The sequence below is a fragment of the Pseudopodoces humilis genome, chromosome 7, assembly GCF_049639895.1.
Source record: "Pseudopodoces humilis isolate 2021_Gansu_Grassland_sample_001 chromosome 7, ASM4963989v1, whole genome shotgun sequence".
In the NCBI taxonomy this organism is placed as follows: domain Eukaryota; kingdom Metazoa; phylum Chordata; class Aves; order Passeriformes; family Paridae; genus Pseudopodoces; species Pseudopodoces humilis.
The window spans coordinates 50,654,508-50,676,259 of NC_142206.1; the positions used below are offsets into that span (position 1 = coordinate 50,654,508).

Consider the following 21,752-nt stretch of genomic DNA (forward strand, 5'->3'; position numbering starts at 1 on the left):
AAGAGCCAGCAGCAAGCTCCTGTTTCTCAGTCCGGCTCACCATGCACTCAGGAGCAAGTCCCCGCTTGTGCCACCCGGTCAATCCAGCATGGTCCTGCTGGTTTCAGGGGAATTACCTCACGTGAAACAGGGGCACAGCGGGGTAAACAGGACCCCCACCACTCCTGCAGCCTTGTGGGGAATCCTGCTAACCACGGACAGGGCACGGAAGGTAACTTTGAAAAACAGGATGGGGAGGAGAACAAAACAAAAATCTAAGACCAGCAGGGAGAATCAAGAGCATAATATGCTCAGCATTTTTTTTTAATCTGCTTTTAAAACTCGGTGTGATTAATTTCGGTCTTTACTGGCAAATGCTGGGAAAACCTTGGTGCCTGGCAGGGCCTGACTTGCGCAGGACACAACTGGGACAGGCTGAGATGGCAGCAGGGAGAAGGTGTTTGGTGGCCTCGGGCTGGGTCGGAGCAGAGGGTGCTGGAGTGGGGCCCCAGGGTGCGGTGGAGTTCAAACAAGGGGAAGGAAGGTTTGGTAACTGGCAGGTTTCTCACCTTTAACTCTTGCCGGGGTTAGCAGGGTCCATGCTGCCGCCTTGGTGAGAGACACCGGAGCCGCGGCCCTGCGGGCTGCAGCCCTGGGGAGTGGCATGCTGACAGGCACCCTCCACACTGCCCTCTCCTAGGATCTCCCGCAGGGGTGCAGTCACGCTCCTTGGAGAGCCCGGAGCTGGCCTCCACCATCAGCCTTAAAACTTTAAGCCATGAACAGTTCAGCAGCCCTTGTTCAAGCCTGAAGCCTCAGCAAACCAGGGGAGAGCAGCTGCCACTGCAGGCTGCTCCTGTGGGCTGGGGGGTGCCCTGTCCCCAGAGGAGAGCCAAGCTCCCCAAGCACACCCTCCACCCCCATCCCTGCGTGCACGCAGGGCTCTGGGTGAGATCACCCTGCTTGTTTTTCTCTCCACACCCCAACAAGGACCTCAACAAGGTCCCAGGGGCAGGAAGCTTGCTCGTTAACCCACTCTCAGGGCAGTTGACACCTTCCTTGTGTCATGTGTCCTCCCCTTACTGTTCAGCAACACCAATTAGCAAAACGTGTTGCTAAATACCTGCTGAAGCAGCAAAGGAGTAGGAGGGAGGTGACCAGGTAACTCCTCTGCGTTCAGGAAAACCCTAGCAGATTGACAGAAGAAACAAGCCTGGAAAAGCCTCATGAAAAGGATTGCAGCTGAGTTTCTCAGGCACTGTTAGCATATACTTCTAGAAGCCTCTTTTTCTTCACATACCGTTTTCTCCTGGCCTCGCTTTTACAAGTCACTCACAAGACCCATTACCTCAGGGAGGTTCTGGTAGCAGCACCTTGGTGCCATGACAACCTTGGGAAGAGGACAGCCACCAAGCCAGCTGTGCCAGCTCAGCTTCAGAACACCTTTTCCCAACCTGTCTGATGTCACTGTGACAGTCCTCAGCTTGTTCCAGCTCGTGTTTCCCTCCCCTCACGTGTGAAGGCATCACGATGGCTGGCTGAGTCCTGCAGTTAATATGGGTGCACGGGTCCATAATGGTACATTGTAAGTGAATGTCTCAGGGTAGACAGCAATAATAATTAGCTGTCATGATTTGAAAAAAGGATAATCCATGCCATTGAGTTAACAGTCACTCACACAACACACATGGATTTAACTAATCTTAATTTGGAGAAAAATAACAATTCTAAATATATCAAATAGCCCATTTCATGGCAACCTGCAGCGGTGTTTATCTCTGGCTTCCAGCACATGCAAGTTATTTAGTTTCTCTCACTGGCAGTTTTACCATTCAAAAGCCTGAAATGAACATTCATGGAGCAGGGGTTGCAGTTAAATCCTGCCTCTGACAGGGAGCCTTTTTTCATGATGTACATCTAGTACAACGTATAGAGCCCAGCACTGGTGGCCAGGACAGGATGAATGAGGAATTCCAATCAACTCCCTCCCCTTTCCTAGCACTATCTTTGCAAAAATTAGCTCACCATCTTAATGAACCTCTGCTGCTGCTGTAGTTATGTTTCTGAGGGTCTGCTAGCCTGAAGGTGCAGACCTGCCAGTGAATCTGGAGAAGGCCTGGCCCAAGTGGTGCCTGCCACACAGAGGTTCCTTCGTCTTTGCTAAGGTTCTATGAAACCACCCAGCATTAAAATCAGGCTGACTGGTAATTTTTCTTTAACCTGGGTAATTTCAGAGAATCCTGCTAACAAACAAACCACAGGGCCATGGGGTGGAGATGAGATACCATCAGTCAAACAACAGTGGGGGTACCTTCCCAGGTCATTCTTCAGCCAGGACAGGTCACCTAGTTATGCCCAAGATCTGATAAATATGAAAGATAAAAAGAGGTATAAAATACAACAGTGGTCTATTTTTTTTCCAAAATACCTGCCAGCAGTGAAATAAAAGAAGCAGTGACCGATAACTGCTCGCCAACTCATTGGCCTGGTTATGTTTTGCTGTGCAACAATCTGGTACATCTCTTCGATACTATCACACCCTCTGTACAAGAGGCAGAACTCATTTTCAAACAGGTCAGCCAATTTGAAAAAAAAAGAAAGAAAAAAAAAAAAACAAAAAACCAAAACCTTTACAGGGCAGACTGCTCCTAAGCAAGTCACGTCCTCACAGTGCCAGCTAACATGCTACCACACATCTTACGGACAGTGGTAACTAAATGAAAACACCTTCAAAACTTGGATTTGTAATTTACCAGTCAGGGAAAGATGACAGATTTCCTTATCAGAAGATCTTTAAAGGCTGATTACAGAGACAAAGTTGCCTTTGTCTCCACTGGAATATAGAAATGTCTGTCGAGATTTGCGTTGTATACATAAAAATTCTCGTGGACTCCTGAGTTCTGCCTCAGCGTGTCCCTCAAAGCAGCATAAGGTCTGTTGTTTGGTCAAGAGGCATTCAGGGATTGGGGCAAGAAGAGCTACCAAGAAAGTAAAAAAAAGACTAAAAGAAAGAGAGGAGGAAAGACTTCAGGAGCGGCCTGTGCCAGGATGAATACTCAGCGTGATTTCTGCATCCCAATGTCCTCACACCCAGAACTACGAGAGGTACAATGGCAAAGCCAAGCTCAGCACTTGACATACCCTCAGAGCATTCAGCCGTGGGGAGCTGTAAGATTTGGTGGCTTAGTCACACCACAGAAGGCTGTACAAGTCATTCTGACCAAATAAGAATGTCTACAAAAATAACACAGGATCAAGCAGAGGAGCTAAAACCTCTTCGAGGACAGCAGTGGTGGCAGCATATTTCAGGGAGCCAGAGTGGGGAGTGGGTGATTTCTGGTTTCCCTCTTCAAATATAAAGACTCAATTATCTTTGAACAGCTTGCTTTACACATGAATTGACACATTTATTTTACAATAAATAACTGAAAGTTATCTATGTTTCCTTTACTGTTAATCTACACAAAGAAATAATAAACAGAGCTTGTCTACAAAAATGCAACTACTGCAGTCCTCAGAATTCAATTAAGCTAAAATAATTAATGCTTCCACCATATTAAATTACTTTATACATTTGAGCCACTGAAGTTTTTTTTTTAAATTCTTTAATCTTTTTCGCCTTTTTATTTAATAAAAAAAAAAGTTAGTTTCAAAGGGGGGGCTGGCTAGGAGGGGGAAAAAGAACATGATTTGCTGTTAAAATGTAATGGTCTCCTTTAGCTGACACAGCATGTAGAGTGTTTTGTGCCTTTGATTAAAATAACATTTTAAATGCTTTGAACAAACATATCTCCCCATACTTCTAAGGGATTATTTTACATATTTCTTGGTGGAATAAAGAAATTCATTCTTCCTGTCGCAGTACAGAAAGGCTAAGAATATCTTTCGTCACATATAAAGTAAAAATACTGTAGGCTGTTGCATTATTACAAAAAAAATAAAAAAATAAAGGGAGGGGGTGGCAGGGTAGGAGAAAGCTGCCTTAGAGATTAAGTTTCCCTTTTATGAAATCGTATTTAGTCTCTTTTTTTAACAAATCTAACAACAATGCTCTACAGCCGCTCACTGGGAAATACCTTTAATGTTAAATGCAGATTCTGATTTTCTTGGCTAATGCAGAAAGCCTTTCTATTGAAATATAAATAAGGGGTTTGGTATATCCCACTAAAGCCTTTCCAGTGAATGACTTCTGTGGGTTTTTCATGGCTACCCTCCATGGCTGTAATGTGAGGCTTTTATCCTACTATTGAAAACTATCCGCTGCTATTAAAAAAAATGTGGAAGGACACTGCACCTTTTTATCTCAGAGCTGGGCTCCTAATTGAGAAAGTATTATTACGGCACTGTTTAGTGGATGCCCCTATCTCCATACATTGCTGAGAAAATGCCAATCAAATGATAAACCCTTTTATTTTTCTCAATTCAAAATCTTTCCTACATATTTTTCATTTGATATTCAGTTTAGTCTGAAAGAGATTAGGTGCTCCAGATTGGCTTTTAATTTTTTTATGCCTTTTCCACATGTGAACATCTCCTTCACGACCTCCTACCCCAGCAGATTTTCTGCATGGCAAAAGCTTTGGCAAAGTTGTTGCTGACCCCAGAAGCTGGGATAGGACAGCACCCTCTGGGAGAAGCCATTGAGGTACTATGGACTGAACCTGGGCAGAGATTAGTTAAGAGATGAGCTCTGGACTTCAGCTGCGGCAGAGCTCTCCTAAACCAGCCATACTAAGCACTGCACACCCTCCCCAAGGGGCTGAGCACTATCAGCTTGCACAGAGATCAACAGCTATGAGGAGTGCTCAGCACCACTCAGGCAGCCTTCAGCAGACTAGAGAAGGTCCTGAATATCTCTCTTCTGCTCCTACCAATTGGAAAGGAAATCTAGCCTTCAAATCTGCTACACCATGATGTAGTCATCTCTACCAAGAAATGCATTCACAAGTGCAAAAGGATGAGGAAAGATGAAAAGGGGTGAGAAAAAGATGGGGTCAGGCCTTATGTTAGGTTTGCTTACAATGCTACAGCACAGGCCTGCCACAGCTAATGCTCTCGAAGCTATCAGCTGCCCCATGTCAAGGTGGTGGCTGCACCCAAAAAAAATATTCCTAGAAGAAAACAGTGTAGTCAATGGGTATCATATGCCCTGTCCTAAAAGGCAGGAGGTCTGAAGACTGCAGCATTTTAAAGCCCACATCCTCACTGATGTGATGCCCAAGCTTGTCAGAGATGCTGGGGACTGGCTCAGAGACCTCCAACACTAAAAGCGGAAATCTCTTCAGCCGCAATTGTAAAGATAGGAGCCTCTCACCAGTCTTCTGGGGATCCCCTCATGGGAGCATCTCTACCACAGGCGGGATCCCAGACTGTCAGATCTAATCCCAAAGGACAATTCCTAGAGAAATCGGGATAGTGGCAGCAAAGACAAACTGTCACTGGTCTTCTGTACGGGATGCAGTCGGTTTGAACAAAAAAGGCCCGTTTGAGGGGAGATCCTGCTGTGTAACATAAAACCCCCACTCACTAGCAGGGAGGAGAGTCATCCTTTCACCACTGCAGAGGGGAAAAACACCCTGCTTGATGGAAGCAGCCCCATGCCAGGCACTCTGCAGGAACGACTGCATACCACCTCACCTAGGTAGATAATCATCACCTGCCTGCCCACATCTAAACAGAGAAGGTCCACTGAATGAACATTAACTTCACCACATATAAGAGTTTTAGAAAAAGAAATGCCTGCAATTTGCTCACCCGGGCCAGCCTGTGCTCTTGTATCCTCATTCAGAAGATCTGTCAGGGGTGTGCATGAGAGTGAAGGTGTTGCCCACCCAACCCAAGCCATCTAAGGAGACCAGGACAAGCGGCGTAGGCAGCAGCGCAGGCCAGGAAGCTGACATCTACCCCAGGGAAGGAAAAATGAAGGACTTAATGAAACCCTGCTTTAGCCCTCACAAAAAAAAAATCTTCTTCCCACTACCAGTCAGTGGGAAGAGGATTTTTCCACTGACATCACCAGTGTCAGGATGCAGTCCTTCCCAGTGAGTCTGGATGGGACAAAGGGTGTCTGGAATAGAAATGAACTGAGAACCTCACCAAAGTCTCCTATCCTTCTGCCACTGCTACCTGCTAAAGGATGATCCTGAAGTGTTTTCTGACCCCAACTTTCTGCTTTTTCCCAGATGTACAGACTGCCCCGTAGCTCTCCCAGCTGCCTAAGAGGCCCTTTTCTCCAGCAGCTGGCCCTGCGCAGACAGCTACAGTGAATTAAACAGGGGGTGGACAGCCCTGCAGGGCCACGAGGATCCTCCAGATGGATGGCTCCGATAAAGAGGTGTTGCTGAAGCCTGTTTCATGGCACTTTCTAGAGGACTCTAGTTAAAAGATTACCTAGGCAAGTTGATTGAGTGTAAAACGTGCTGTACCTGCAATGTTCTCCTGCTTGGGGCAAATTCCTTTTGTAGGCGTGAGAAGACGGTCTTCTTCATCGGGTGTGACTTGGATCCCGATTTCCACTGGCTCTGACACTTTCCTGAGCTCGGCGCGTGAGGAGGGGGGAGGGCTGCTCTTATCCATGCTCTTTTCATAGCAGACACCACCAGTGCCATTGCACTGTTTTCTCTTGTGCTCTATAAAAACCAAGATGTCTCCCAGTGGGAAGTTCATCTGACACTGTCCACAGGTTAACAAGTCGGGGTCTGTCCCGCCTGCGGCGATGCTGATGCCGCCTGGGTCTGCTATTGCCAGGCTCTCGTCCTCGTCGGCCAGTGCCGGTTCCACATGGTCAGCCTCTGCTTTGCATGGACAAGGAGAAAGAGGGAGGAAAGGGACAAGGGGAAAAGAGAAAGAGATTGCTTTGAGTGTTCACAGACTCTGAAGGATGCATCACCAGAGGCACAGCCTCCCCCCACCCCCCTCAAAGGAGCCAAGCCTGATTAGATCTTTCTTTTATTTTTCAGCTTTTCCGCTCTCCGAGAATGATTTCAATATATTTTGCAACCAAGCCTGCCTGAAACAAAATGGAAAGGCTGACCTGGCATAGCTTTCTTGACAGCTCCTTCCCACTGCTGCCAGCACTGCAGGGATATCAGCAAAGAGCCATTTTGCAAGCGTTCGAGCCCCGAGTCACATTCTGAAATAGTTCCTCTCTTTTTATCCCACCTTCTCATTCCCTCCGCGTCTCCCAGCCATCTGGCCGAGGCCCCATCCAGCAAAGTTTATGCACCCAAATCTTCCCTTCTTTTTCAGAGAGAGGGGGGAAAGCTTTTATGGACCAAACTAGCAGGACCGGGCTCCGTGTGACACACAAAATTAGTGCCACCTTGTCCCATTACAGAGTTACCAGCAAGATTAAATGACCACCCATTCGCAGAAATTACAAAAAACTGCTTGCAGGACTAGCATAAACAGGTAATGGTCTCATGAGCACTTAAGGGATTTCAAAAGTGTGTACAGTGGGAAAGGGAATGAAGCACTTATTTAACATACTGGAATATTGGCTGAGCCTGAAATATTCCACCCTATTTTCCCAATGCCAAATAACCCTGACATTGCTATATAGGCTAATAAAAGTTTTTTTTGTTTAAATCTTGTCCACAGACCTGTTGAATTTCCTACCTTTACCCCCAAAGACTGGGAAAGAATTTCTGAGTGACCTGAATCAGTTTCTAGGAAATATGTAACTTCTCATTTCACAAATAATAAAACCCAGTATGTTTTAAATTAGTATTTAGAAGATAATTTTTACACTATAATTGTGGATCACAATCCATTTCTGGGGCAAAACATGGTTTTGGGTTTGTTTTCTCTTGTTCTGCCATGTAACTGCCAAATCATACAAACCTTGGACTTTACTCAGGCAGAATTTCCACTGACTTTTGCCTAAGTCTGGTTTTGCCTCTGCAAGGACTATAGGATTTGGGCTGAGAAAAACAGAGGAACTAACAGTATGTAAATCAGTGACTGAGACCTCTAATCGAATGAGGATTAAAGGAATAGGAGGAAAAATGTTCTCTATTAGCCCGAGCAGTTTCCTCATTGATTTCCTGGGGACAGTAAGTAACACAAATATCTCAAAGAAGTAAGACTGTGATAGACAGATATTATAATTCAGATCTGGACTCTTCTCCTTTCTGAAAACAAAAGGATTTTTGTCCCAGTCTTCAGCAATTGCAAAAAAAAAAAACAAAACAAGAAACACATAGAAAAGGGGCAAGAGGTAGAAGGCAGAATGCATTGCCTGGCAACAAAAATGTTTAAGCCCTTGTAAAAAGGTAGTTTAGAAAAAGAATTGTTCCCACTTTTGCCTTCCAGAATAAATAACTGATCAGCATATCTACCCGCTGTATTACAAGTTGCATCAGAGCTCTCTAACAGCAAAGGGGAAAGCAGCAGCAGCAGCAGCGCCAGCAGAAAAGGACAGGGACCCCAGAGAAGTGGCCAGGCATGGACCATCCTCCTGGAGCCAATGATAGGCATGAGAAGGCTTATGTTTCCCAACTCACTCATTCTGAAAATCATTAATTACCTTTTTTCCCTTAATCTAAGTTTAAAAGGAGTTTGAAGACAATACTATGCAATTAATTCACCAATTTATATCATGAAAAGATGTTTCTTTGCCTTAGTGAAAATGTGCTTATAACCCTGTGCTGAAAAGGCACTGCTGGGAAGGGAGCGGATACCTGCGAACAGTGTGTCACAATGCAAAAGGTAATTATTTAGTGCTGCAGTTCCCTTTAATGATCTAACATTGAGCAATATTGTTTATATTGAAGAGAGCTTGCACCTTTAATTACCAATTATATATACATCATTTTAGAGCCAAAAGAAAAGGACTGTGAAAAGGGTCTTTTAGAAATGTGCACGCAATTTGTAGCCAGAATTCCTATTAAGGGGGAACAGTGTGTCAAAATATTTTAAAAAACTGTACAGAGAGGCATACACAGGCACGAAGATACACAAGCGGGAGATGGGACAAAGAGCTGGAAAAGACAACATGAAAACAGAAACTGAACCAAGGGTCGTAAGAATAAAAGATGGCACGAGGGGAAAATGCTTGTTACTAGTTTCACTAACATTCCTGTAAAGCCTTTTGATTAAAGTCCGTGTCTTAAATTACAAAGGCTGAATTTTGGCATTTATATATATGTAAAAAATAGAAAGAAAAGCACGGATATCAACTTTATTATCTTTTTGATGTGAGGATTTATATTTGTTTTTGTCTGTGATTTAGATTGTGCTCTTCAGAAAACGTAGCAAAATTGCTGCAATTGATAAGGGTCCTGACCAGGCATCTGTGGAAACACGAAGGAGGTTTGAACAGCTAAACTGTTATGAATTCTTTCTTTTTCAGTTCTACACTTCATTTGAATATTAGTTAAATCCACATATGCCTATTCGCTTACACTCGCTCACTCTCTCTTTCCAAGGACTCTGCAATGGCACTTTTTTAAAATAACATCTGGTATTCCTTCATATTTTGGCAGTCGTCACATCACCAAAAATCAGCTTTTCGTTTTCTTGGTATGCCGAGCCCTCGTGATCAGTAGTAATTGGGTTTCAAACTATCAAAAGATTTTTTTACCCAACTCTATTTCTGATTTGAGCTTAATAAATCATCAGTCATGAGACCAGCTATTCACCCAACAATGCAGAAGCTATATTACATCCCCTTATTCACAACATGGAAAACAGACATAAAAGAATGAAAAACAAAATACTGAATAGATCTTCAAATGCATTTTATCCATGTCAATTTGCATTTATTTTTTTTTCACTCGGAATAAAAAAAAAAAACAAGAAAGAAAAGGCTTCCTATTGACAACTCAATTAAGCCATTAAAAACCTACATTCAAGTAACATTACAGGAGAGATTTAAAACCCACAAAGGGAAAGAGAAAAAAGCCTGCAAGTCCAGCCCATAACACATCGGGTCATGCCTGGTTAATACAACAGCCAAGATCTTAGGCTGTTTAAGGAGCCCTTTAATACCAGTGGGGCAATTTAGGCCAGTCTCAATCTAAAGTTCTGACTCTGCTTGTGTCTGTGGGTTTAAAATGAGTCGCTTCACATTATTTGAATTTAACTCTGTGGTTTTATTGCTGTTGTTGGTAGATGCATTTAGAGGTAGGAGGGTGTTTCTTCACAAGTATTTATTTAAAATTAATTTTTATTTTTTAAGAAGAAGAAATTAGGCCACACAAAATAGGAGAAGGGAAAACATCTCATGTCACTTACATGAGAAAAGTAAAAAAAAAGTGAATGAGCTATTTCCAGCCAGGACTCGTGCCCTGGTTCTTTCAGGCGCGTTAAGGTGCGCCCAGTATTTTCCCTAAATCCAAACATTCCTACACAGAGGATTACCTTGGCGTTGCCTGCCTAGGGAACACAGTGAGTTGGCGACAGGCAGTCTTTAGGGACATGAGTGACACTGTTGTTATATGATGGCTTTGTGAAATTAATGCAACCGGACAATCTAAATCATTTGCTTTACTTAAAAAAGCATTACACTTGCTGACTGGACTCTAAGCAGCATCTCCAAGATCTCTGGCTGCCTACCACACTAAAATACAGTGGACAAACCCCTTAATTCCATAAAGGCACTATCACAAAGTCACCAGCACTCCCACTCCACCGTGGTGACATCATTAGAGCATATGTGCCCCATGCAAACAATGCTCTCATGCCCAGTATTAAAGTGAATGCACATGCTAACTACTTTCTGCCTGTCAGTTGTCTTAAAATCTTACCCACTAATAGTGGAAAAGACTGTTTTGCTAAAAATCATTTCCAAGACTTTAAAGGACAGACTCATGGATGCTTGTTCACAGAGTTTGGGTGAGGCTGGGTCCAGACAGCAATCATTTATTTTCTTGTCTGTTTATTGCTCTGCAGATCTGGGGTAAGAAGGGGTCTAGAAGTTGCCAATCTATTCTCTTCCTCAATTTTCTGTTTCTGCAGTATCAAAATGAGGCAAATGGGGAAGAGGAAATGTTTTGGTGTTGGGCCAAAGTGTTGCGTGTGAAACTTCCCCCCGTGTCTGGTTTCTGCACAAATCAGTAACGGGGTGGTGAAGGTGAGCGCTGCCGGTGCCTTCACTGCAAAGGTGCTGCTGGAGCCCTGCCTGCTCCAGCACACTGCCACAGCCACTGCCCACCCTTGTGCCCACCTGAGGGACAAGGCACAGGCCACCCCAGGGGCCACCCTTCTCTGGGACAAGCTGGGGGTGAGTCTACCATGGGGACACAGTTCCTGGTGGCCAGGTACAGGACGCTGCCTAGAAATGTGCTGCAGCATGTCAAGTGCACTGTTCTCCTCACACTGTCACTGCTGTCTTGAAGGCACAGCCAGAGAGAGCTCAGCCTAGTTGGGGAGCGAGCACAAAGGACTGCCTTGCTCTTCAGGGTGTTGGCCCAAAGCAGGCCTGAAAATGATGTCCCTTCAATCAACACCCACATGTCACATTTACTGTAACATCAACATGCTTAACGGAAATAGCTCGAATCACACGCTCTCTGGCTGGGTTATCACCGAGATCGGTGTCAGGATCCTTGCTGCACAAAGACTAACGCTGCTCAAAGCGGGCGACGTGGCTCCTTGCCGTCGAAGTTTATCAATAAACTGCTTCCAGAGCATCCCAGCAGCTCCCTGCAGCCGCAAGGTGCAGAGTTGAGATTATGCCTACATATTGCATCAGCATCACACTCAGCGGCATTAGGCACCGCTTATCTGCCACCAATTTTTAATTTTTCTGAACACTGCAAAACAATTGTTTGCGATACTTAATTCTTTCATAAATTCATAGTCTGAGGCTGAGTTCACCAAAAGCGGCAACTTGATGAAGGAGCCCCCGAAACACGGGTGGCCGCACTCTGCCTCACTTTCCCAGCAACTCTTCGGCATGTGCGAAGTGCACAAAGGCAGCCGGAGCAGCGGCAGGCGAGGCTGTGCCGCTCCGTGCGAGGTGGCCCCGGTGCAGCCGCAGAGCCGCGGTCCAGCGCCGGCCGAACGTGGCGGCAGGTGCCGGGGCCCGCAGGATGGAGCCCGCCGCCCCCGCTGCCACCGCAAGGGGACCGGGACGCGGCCGTGCAGAGAGGGGGCGAGAAATGACCCGGTCACTCCAACGCTTCGGCACCCGCAGAGGGCTGCGAGGTGAAGGACTGTGCTGCAGCACTGGTACCCCAGACACCTTCTGCACCAGACCGAATCTCTCCGAAAGCAGTTTAACCCTCTGTACGCACCTGAGACAGAACAAGCCCAAGCACTGCCACAAAGAGCCAGCCAACACATCAGGATTTAGGGAAAAGAAGAAGGGAAACGTCACAATAACCACGCCGGACCCAAACAGGACAAAAGACAAGAATATTCAAGAATCTGCACAAATCTCCAGCACTTGTCAGATGTTATTTCTTCAGAAACTATGTATAATGTTACAGAAGGGAGTAGTGTGTCTCTTAAGTAAACTATACATTCATAAAAAAATATTTACTGCTTTTGAAATCAGAAAATGTATAGGCTCTTCTATAGACTGCAGAAGCTGTAAATCTCTGAAGATAAAATGGGATGTGATGATGTGATATAAAAGCATTCTTTGTTCCCCAGTGAATACATTTGTTTTATTTAAAACTAAACGATAACCAAGGAGAGAAAGGAGTGCTCGGTGCCACAAAAGGAGAAGGAGCGGTATTTGGGTACAGGCTTTCAACTGGCATAGAAAAGAATACTGGAAGCAGAGATTCTTACCCAAGGATTTAAAAAGCATGATCAAAATTAAGTAATTAGTTCTGAGCATGTATTAAACACACCACAGCTCTGTTCTTTTCTTAAATATCAGACTCAAAAGAGGCTGCATTTTTCAATTGTTTACGGCACACTGTTGCTGATATACGATTTTCTTGAGGTTTTTTTTTTTTTTTTTTTTACTTTCATAGAAACATGCTCATTATAACATTCAGCGAATTTATGGCTTCTTCCAGTGGCTTAGTAAAAGGGGTCATAAAAAAGTTAAGTAAACCAGTATGTTTTTTTCCTCTCCCTTAACTTTGGATTCCTTTTTTGTACTGTGCTGTCTAGTGCTTAGTCTTTGGAAAGTACCTTGGGCATATCCAGCACACACACAAATTATCAGCTGCTCGAGGAAAAAAACCAAAACAGAATTTCTTGCACTGAGGCAACTACACAAAAGACTTGCATGTGTCAAAAATACAGAACTAAGTCCCTGTGAATGCTGCACCATTAATCAAATCCCCAATCTGGTGTCACTTTTGCCAGTAAAATGATTATATTCTTCAAACCCCCTTCTACTGGCGCGTGCCTGCAATGCATGAAGTGTGTCCCTCTACTTTAATTTGTTTTCGAATAGCCTGCTTTAGGCATTTTTTATATGTCTTAAAAAAAAAAAAAAAGAAAGAAAGAAAAAAGAAAGGAAAAAAAAAGAAAAGCAAAGAAATAAGCTGCTACTTAAAGCTCCAGCAAGGGTCTACAGTACTGAGCAAGCAACAGCTTTTTGAGAAGGAGGGCAGACAGCAAGAAAATTTAACTGATGTTCAGGAGCCTCTGAGGCTGCAACTGAGTGCCGAGAAATGGTGTGCAGCCTGCCCAGATACATTTTAAAGAAGTAAATAAACACCGAGGAGGAAGGTGCTACAGTACAAGCGGCTGAATGAATCATGCATTTATCAATGCATGCAGTTATTGATGCCTTTTCCCTCCCTCATTAAAAAGATACATACATATAAAGCTGTCTACAGACAATGCTGATGCTTCACCAAGTGCTTTAGTGGCATTGCTAACTTTAAAGCATGTGGATAAACCCCAGCCACTCTTTTATTTTTCCACATGCTTTCTCTGGACGGTGCCGAAGGGAGATTAAATTCAACCAACAACTGGACTGCAACCCTAGAGAAACCGAACTAGAACCAAAGAGTAGGAAATGCTCTGGTGAGGAGGCTGAGAGCAATTTTGGGGTAACAGGTCTCTGCAGGGAAGCTTTTCCACCAGACTTTGACCAGAGGGAGTGGGAAGGGTGGGGGGCAGAGGAGGGAGCGAGAGGAAGGGGAGAATGGGTGTATATGCACTTGGTGGGAAGAGAAGGGGGGGAGGAGAGAGGGATAGCTGTTTCTTTTGATAACAGTTAACAGTCATGCAATGGAAGGAAAGCCACAGTAAGTGAAGTCTGAGGTTTTGGGAGGGAAGAAAGGAAGGTTTTCCCCATGGCTGTACAACACTAGCATCAGCAACGGCCCAGGCACTGTGCTCTTCAGCTTACCGGTCTGTCAAATGAACTGGCTGCTGTCTATATGCTTCCAACTAGCTCAATTCAAACATTAAATGAAGTAGAGAAATCATCAGATAAATTACTGGTCCTCTCTACCCAAGAGTGAAGGGTTTTTGTACAGCTGATGACAGCCCTGATCCTTTGTCTGACCTAATTTACTTCTCTTGAAGGTTAGAATAAAGCACACTTTCCTGTCACAGGATAACCTCCATGCACATATTGCACCCTAAAAATAAGAAGACGCTTGTAACTTGATGGACTTCTCAGGATGGGTGAAACAGATATTCAAAGCTTCCCGTGTGTATGCCACTAAATTATACGTTTGGGCAGGAAAGCGTCCTGCTAAAGTCCGTCCACGACACGCGAGCCGACTGCAGCAGAGAACAGCACAAGCCCGTTGGAGAAGCCTGTGAACTGCTCAGCAGCAACTTCTACGTGACAGATGTGAATTTGTGTTTATTTCTCTAGGAAAAAAAAAAGAATGCTTATTTTCATTTGCAGGCACTACAGACAGTTTGCTCTAAGGACCGGAGGATCAAAGTACGGTAAACTATCTCATATCGAATCCTCTGGTCAGGATTACATGTGGCTTTCTGATATGTAATCGAAGCCAATTTCTATACGTGTATATCTGCTTTGTAGCTGCACACATCTTGTCCTACAACTCCAGCTTCTTCACTCTGTTTTCACATCCACTGGACCAAACACATGGATCTCTGTGGGTTCCCCCTGCTTCCCGCCACACAGGAGCTCACTCGTGTGCAGGTAACGTTACCCCGATCACTATCTGACAACAACAAATTGAGAATTTAAACATTGTCTGTTGACAATAAAAAGCACCGTTAAAAACTAATTTTAATTAAAAACTCCTGTCCGCCCGAGTCAATTAATCAGCCGCGATTTAGTTAAAAATAGATTTGTCTCGCTGTCAGCCTCTCTCGGCTAGCCCTATATAGATCTTCGCATGAAAATCAATAGTCCAACTTTATGGCGAGCACATCTCGCAGCGCGGTGCGCTCCGGGCGCGGCGGTGCGGGCTCCGGCGGCGCATCCCGCGCGTCCCGCGGCGGGGCCATCGCACGGGCTGGGAGCTCCCCCTAGTCGCCAACCCCCGCCACTGGCGGCCGGGACACACGGCAGGCTCCGGCAGCCGGCGAAGTTTATTTTGGAAAGTATTTTCCATCAACAAACAACACAAAGAGCAAAGAGATCCAGGTAGGAAATGTGGGAGACGGGCTAACATCGTGTGCGAGGCATTTTTGAGGCAGGGATGTTTGCTCGCAGCGAGCTCAGCCTTGGGAAGAGCAGCTGAAGTCAACCAGTCTATAAATGATATCAAAAATTCGTACTACTTCTTCGAGCGCACACTTCTCTAAGTCATAATTATTGCCAAATATGCCAAAGACAACCCGTTGTTCTGCAGAGAAACACGCATTTTGTGCAAAACAAGGGCTCCCACCATCCCTGTTAAAGGCAGACAGTTTGTAAAATCTTGAAGAGTTCTATTTCTCAGTATTTAAATAAGCCTGACAAAATATGCTCTGCATCTGCCGACCAGAAAAAAAAACCTGCAAAATGGTTTCTCACCCACTGTATATCTATTTAAGCCACCGGACACATCAACCAAAAAGGTCAGAACAACCCACAGCCACAATCTAGTTACTCTGCACCAGTTTTAAAAAATATTTTTAAGGAGCAGAAACTATGAAAATGTGCCAGTATTTTTTTTTATCTTTTAAGTCAAATACAAATATATTCAAATGAAAGACAAGCTGGGAGTCGACAACATACATTTTTTCCCCCCTGTCCTATTTAAAGTAAACACATGTAATGTCTTTTAAAAGCACGTTAAGCTTTTCTGTGCACAGCCATACAGGTATTATGAAAAAGTCATCCATCCTTAAAATAATAGTCATTTCCTCTCTAATTCTTCAGTCACAGCTTACATTTTCTTTGTATTAGAGTTGATTACATTGGTGTGGATTTTGTTCTGCAGGGAAATTGCATTAATTGCATTAAATTTAAATGTATTTTAAGAGAAGCTCCTTGAAGCAATCTGCAAAACTTTGACATGCAAAAAATCATAGGGGTTTTTGTTATGATTTTTAATGACTACGTACAAAACAAAGTGATACAGGAAATTATTGCTCTTCCTAGGAAACCTGTTGACCAGGTACTGAAGACCTGCCTTGGGAAACCTGGTTCTCTGCCTGGAATTGTATGATTTTCCTGTGCTTTTCCCTTTCAATCTTTGCTGCTGCTCTACAGAAATGTTCTTGCTTTGCTGCCTTCTGCAAAACTGCTACCGGCGAGCTTTTCACATGCTCTTGCCTTTCACATTTCCTTCAAATGCAAAATGCAAGGCTAGTTTGAAAACAGATTTCTTAAGTTAAAAATGGAAGATCTTAAGCTGGAAAATCAGCAATTTGAACCAAACCAAAATAACATTTCTTTGCACAGAGCAGCTCAACACTTCAGCCTCCTCCTCTATACATAATCAGTTCTTTTGCACAGTCCACCCATTTAAATGAGCTTGGCTATCAAGTTTGCTCTGTCCACCATCAGTGAAGAAAGGTCCAGAGCTGCTGTTTCCTCTCCATGTGTTTCAGCTCTTTTTTTCTGTCCTGCACATACACCGTTACAAGGCTGCCTGGGTGAGCCTGGCAAGGACAGGCAGGCCACTCCGTTTTGCAGTCTAGAAGACCACTGTGCTAATGAGATGCTGCAACTCTGGAGCACAACTACATTGCACTTTCTCTGCTTTTTGAGGTTGTTTGTCTTACACTCAGGATCTAAACGTTTCTACAAACATCAAGTGCATGAAACCAAATAAACTCCAGCTGAACAGTGTCAGAAAACCCTTCTCTCTCTCTGTCTCTCTCCCCATCTCTTTCCTTGCCTGGCAGAGACCTCCAGTCCATCCTGAAATGCAACTCCCCTGACAAATGCCAAAAAGGGAGACAGGGAGAAGAAGCCCAGGCTAAATACAACATAAAAGCAAGATTTCTGAAAACAGTATCGATTCATCCTGGCTTTGGGGGCTTGGCTTAGAATTGACTCTATTTTGTTGTAAGTGCTTTGGTTTCCTATTCTGTTTGCCCACTACTTTTCCAAACTCCCCTTTAGAGAGGACACTGCCTGGCTGCTTTTCCCTCATGAATGACACTTCCCAAGGAGTGCAGAGACTGCGACCCCCTCTCCTGCAAGCCTGCAGCTGAGGCTCAGACCTGTGCGCTGAAATGCCTGCGCTCCTGCTCCCCAGCCCCAACCCCAGCCCGACGCAGCTCCCCCCCGCTCCCCCGCCTCCCACCACCTCCTCCCCTGGATACCTTCATTTTTTTCTGCCACTGTTCAGTATGCAGCCTGATTTCTCCGCCAGCTTCCTCAGGATGGAGAGACAGATAAATACAAGAGGGGAGGGAGGGAAGCTCGTACTGCTCTGCTCTCCATTCCTCCCCCAGCCTTCCCTCTAAACCCATTGTACACGCAGCTCCTCGGCACCTTTTAATACTCTCCTGCTTCATTATTTACCTTCAACTACAGCGATCAGAAAAGGAGATCAAATTGGAATAACAAACCTACCTGGCTCTCTTCTCCACCCCCCTTCCTCCCGCCCCCCCCCCCCCCAGCAGCAACAGCAGGGAGAAAAGAAATGTTTCACCCATTGAAACAAATTCAGACGTGCGCAACAAAACAGATTTTCCGCACACCCCCTTTCAACACCCCACATCTCCTCGCAAGTGAGACAGAAAACAAGTGGGAGAAATTACACTGGGCGATTTAGGTGGCTGTTGATGCTTTTTCTTTTAAAAAGAAAATTTGAAAACAGAAAAGAGGGAAAAATGAGAAGCCACCAACAAAAAGGGTAAGACATTTTCCAAACCGGATGGTTAAAATCAAATATGCAATTAACGAAGGGGAGGGAGCTTAGGAAGGGGGGAATCCACCTTTTATGGTGATGCAAATCTGGCTTCAAAATAACAATGAATTAAAAACAACCCCCCCCCCAGAAAAAGCTGAATACCAGATGCATCTTCATCAAGGTTTCACCAGCTGATGGGCTGGGGGTGGGGTGAGGGGTACTTTTTAAAAAATAAAGACGCACATTAAAAAATGCATATATACATATATGTATATATATGTATGTATGAAGGACGGGGGGGAAAAAAAAAGAATACAGAAACAGCAAAAGAAATTTATATTTCGGAACTCAACCCGTCCCCCAACAGCTCTCTGCTATGAAAAGAAAATCCCAATGGAGGTGGAAAAATTATATACACATATATAACTCGATTCCCAAGGAAATCTTACAAACAGAAATTTATCACCGGTAACAAAGAAAGAGAGGAGCTCGCAAGCACCAAATGCTCCTGGCAGATGGCTCCTATTCTTGGCTTTCAGGGGAGGGGAGAGAAGCCGGGGAAATATTTTATTTATTTATTTAAATTTTTTAAAATCTCAACATAAATATTCGGATCCGCCGCGGCTCAGGCTCAGCCCCGGGCTGGCTCCGTGCGAGCCGCCGCCCCCCACAGCACAACAACTTGCGGACTCGTCTTGCGGGCCGGGGGGGGCAGGGGTCCGAGCGGGCTCGCCGGGTGCGGGGCCACGGTGTGCCGGGCATTTCCTTACCCCTCCCCAAACTTGTCCTATGCTATAGGAGGGAAACGGGGACCCCCCTGACCTCCCCCTTGCCCGTGCCCCGGAGGCGTCGGAGCAGCGCGGAGCGCTGAGGGCCACCCGGCCCGGGAGGCGCCCCCACATCTCCCCCCGCCTCGCCGCACAAGCCCCCGGGGACGGGAGCGGCGGAGCAGCCGAGTGGGGCGCCCGCTCGGGGACCTGCCCCCTACTCTGCCTGCAGGCACTCGCCCCTCTCCCACAGCTTTAGGGGTGGGAACGGGGAGGAGGGGGATTCTGGTGCTGGGGGGAGGGGGGATGCCTCCTTCCCTCCCCCCCCTTTATTTTTTCCTTTCCTTTTTTTTTTTTGGGGGGGGGGGGGGGATGGGGGAGGATATGTGTGTGTTTTCACTTACAATGGGAGCTTCAGCAAAGTGCAGCCTCCACTCCTGCCCCGCAGGCGAGCCGGTACCGCTGCCCGGCCCGTATTTCGTGCACTCCATCCCCGGTCCCCGCCTCGGTTTTCTTCACGCCCCCCGCCACCGACAGACACTCCAGCGCGCACCCGGCCCCTCGGCAGCCCCTGCCCTGCCTCCAGCCCCAGCCGAGCTGGTTCTGCCTTGCCCCGCGATTCAGAGGAGAGTTCTTTTTCCCCCGCCGGCGATGCACCTGGGGCGGGCAGGGCGCAGCTGTCCCTCTACCTGCCCCGCGCTCCAGTGCCGGGGGGCTCGGCCCCGCCGCCGCCGGCCCACCGTCTCCATGTGCTTCCCGCTAAATCCCCCCGGCCGTTCCTCGTCTCCCTCCCTTGCTGCCCACCTTGATCCTCCTCCCTCCCGCTTCCTCCGCGGCCCGGCTGTCACGCCGAGGCAAGGCTCTCGGCCAACTTTTCCCACCGCTCCGCACTGCCCCCGAAGCAAGGAACGAGGAGCGGGGCCGCGGGCGAGCGGCGGAGCCCCGGCGGGCTGGCTCGGCCCGGCCTGGAGCAGCGCGCCCCGCCCCGCCGCCCCCCGCACACGCAGCCGCTCCCCGGGAGAGCCCCGCGCCTCCCCACGCCGCGCTCTGCCCGCCGGCAGCTCCTTCCCCGCTCCACGTCGCCTGCCCTCCCGCCTGCCTGCCCGCCTCACCTCCGCACCGCTGCAAAAACGCACAGCAAACTTCGGGCTTCTCCCCCCCTCCACCCCCAGCCCATCCCCCCCAGCCACACACCCCCCTCCCCTCTTTAATTCCCTTCTCCTCTCCCTCTCTCTGAAGTCATTTACCAGCTTTGGTTGCTCCTGGAGTTTCCCCCCCCCCCCAACCCCCCCTCTCCCCAACCGCTTCCTCCCCTTCCCTAATTTTGCTTCTCGATTTCGGCTCGGTCTGGTTCCAAGTTCAAACTTACGTGTGATAATCTCTCTTTGTGACAAGTGCTGCGGGTTTCCCTGCTTGCGACGGGACATTGCCCTGGCATTTACACTGGCATCGCCTGGAGAGCTGCACTGGTTTGGGGGGATGTGTTGGGGGGCCGATCCTCCTCCTCTTTTTTTTTTTTTTTTTCCTCTTTATTCTTCTTCTTCTTTATCGAGTTCTTCTTTCAAAAAAAATCAAAAACGAAAAAAAAGCCTCCTTTTTGTTGCTGCTGTGGTGCACTGGATGGGATTCCCTCTCAATTAAAAATCATCATCATCATCATCATCAGGAAAAGCTCTTTCTCGCTCTTTTTCTCTTTCACACACTGTCTTTTCTCCACTGCTTGGACTTCCAGATCTCTTCTTGAACTTAGGAGGATATGCACCGCCAGTGACACTTTTCTCTTTCCCTCTTTCCAGAGTGCTTGGCAAATTGGCAAGTGCGCTTTTCCACCAGGAGGGTTAAAAAAAAAAAAAAAAAAGAAAAAAGAAAAAAAGAAAAATTTGAAAAAACTGTAGTAAAAAAAAAAAAAAAAAAAAGAAGAAAAGTACTAGAATTGGGATAGCCCCCACAGACAAAAAAAAAAAAAAAATCGCCAAAAAATGTTTCTCAGAGATTGACCCTTGCTGGGTAGATATATAGAGAGAATTTTTTTGAAAAGGGGTAGCCGAAACTGTGTCTCCTCTTTCCCAGTTCAAGTGGCACTGCTTTGCCCTGGTGCTTTTGGATTGCCAGTGCTCCTGCACCACTTTGCACTCTTCCCCCCTCGCTTGGCACTGGGACTGGAAGGAAGGAAGCCCCCAGTGCAGCTGGGCTGGTGCTGGCTATTACTATTATATATTGCAATGTGAAGATGGCGGAGTCCTGGTTCTCTGGGAGCGCTCTGTCTCTCTATGGCTGGGGCTGCCTCTGTACAATGGGATAAAATTCAAGTTCAAGTGCGGACGTGACGTTTAATCTGCACTAGAGACAAAAAGACCCAGAGAGTAGGAGCACTGGGGGCGACTAGCGGTGGCTTTTTAACATTGTACCCTGCAAGAGAACAAGAAACGCCACTCGCACACACCGCACACACCGCACACGCACACGCACACACACCGCACACACACCAACTACGGCACACGCAGGGCTCGCCGCCGCTCCGGGCTTTGTGCAGTGCCGCTTTCAGTACGCGGAGCGCCGACGGCCAGGGAAAGAGAAGGGGGAAGGAATAAATCCGCATCCTCACGCACGGCCAAACTTCCCCGAGCCCGGCGCCGGCCGCAGCAGGGGCGGCTCGGGCGGGGAGGCGGCCGGGGTCCGCGGGGTCCGCGGGGGGGGGCGCTGGCGCTGCCCGCCGGTGCCGCGCTGCCCGCCCGTGCCGCCGCCTCGCCTCTGCTCATCGCGGCCGCCGCTCTCCGCCGCCCGGGCTCGGCGCTGGGTCGTGCTCCCGCCGTCCGTGCCCAGGAGCGGAGGCTCCCCAGGGGTCGCGGGCTGCTCTTCCTTCCCTCCA

The 21,752-nt window shown here is 46.9% G+C and overlaps 1 protein-coding gene across 4 annotated transcripts in view; it reads right to left on the bottom strand.

Moving 5' to 3' along the window:
• BCL11B (BCL11 transcription factor B) overlaps nucleotides 1-20,379 on the bottom strand; it is a 91,085-nt gene extending 70,706 nt beyond the window's left edge. For 2 of the 4 annotated variants that reach the window (XM_005520147.3, XM_005520145.3), the window contains exons 1-2: nucleotides 20,253-20,379; nucleotides 6,405-6,770 (exon numbers count right to left, since the gene is read on the bottom strand). In XM_005520147.3, the coding sequence (XP_005520204.1) occupies nucleotides 6,405-6,770; nucleotides 20,253-20,310 (424 nt within the window). In that variant the 5' untranslated portion in view covers nucleotides 20,311-20,379. Of the gene's footprint in view, nucleotides 1-6,404; nucleotides 6,774-20,252 lie in introns of all 4 variants that reach the window. The other 2 variants (XM_005520146.3, XM_005520144.3) reach the window with 1 other exon arrangement.
• Nucleotides 20,380-21,752: the final 1,373 nt, after the last annotated feature.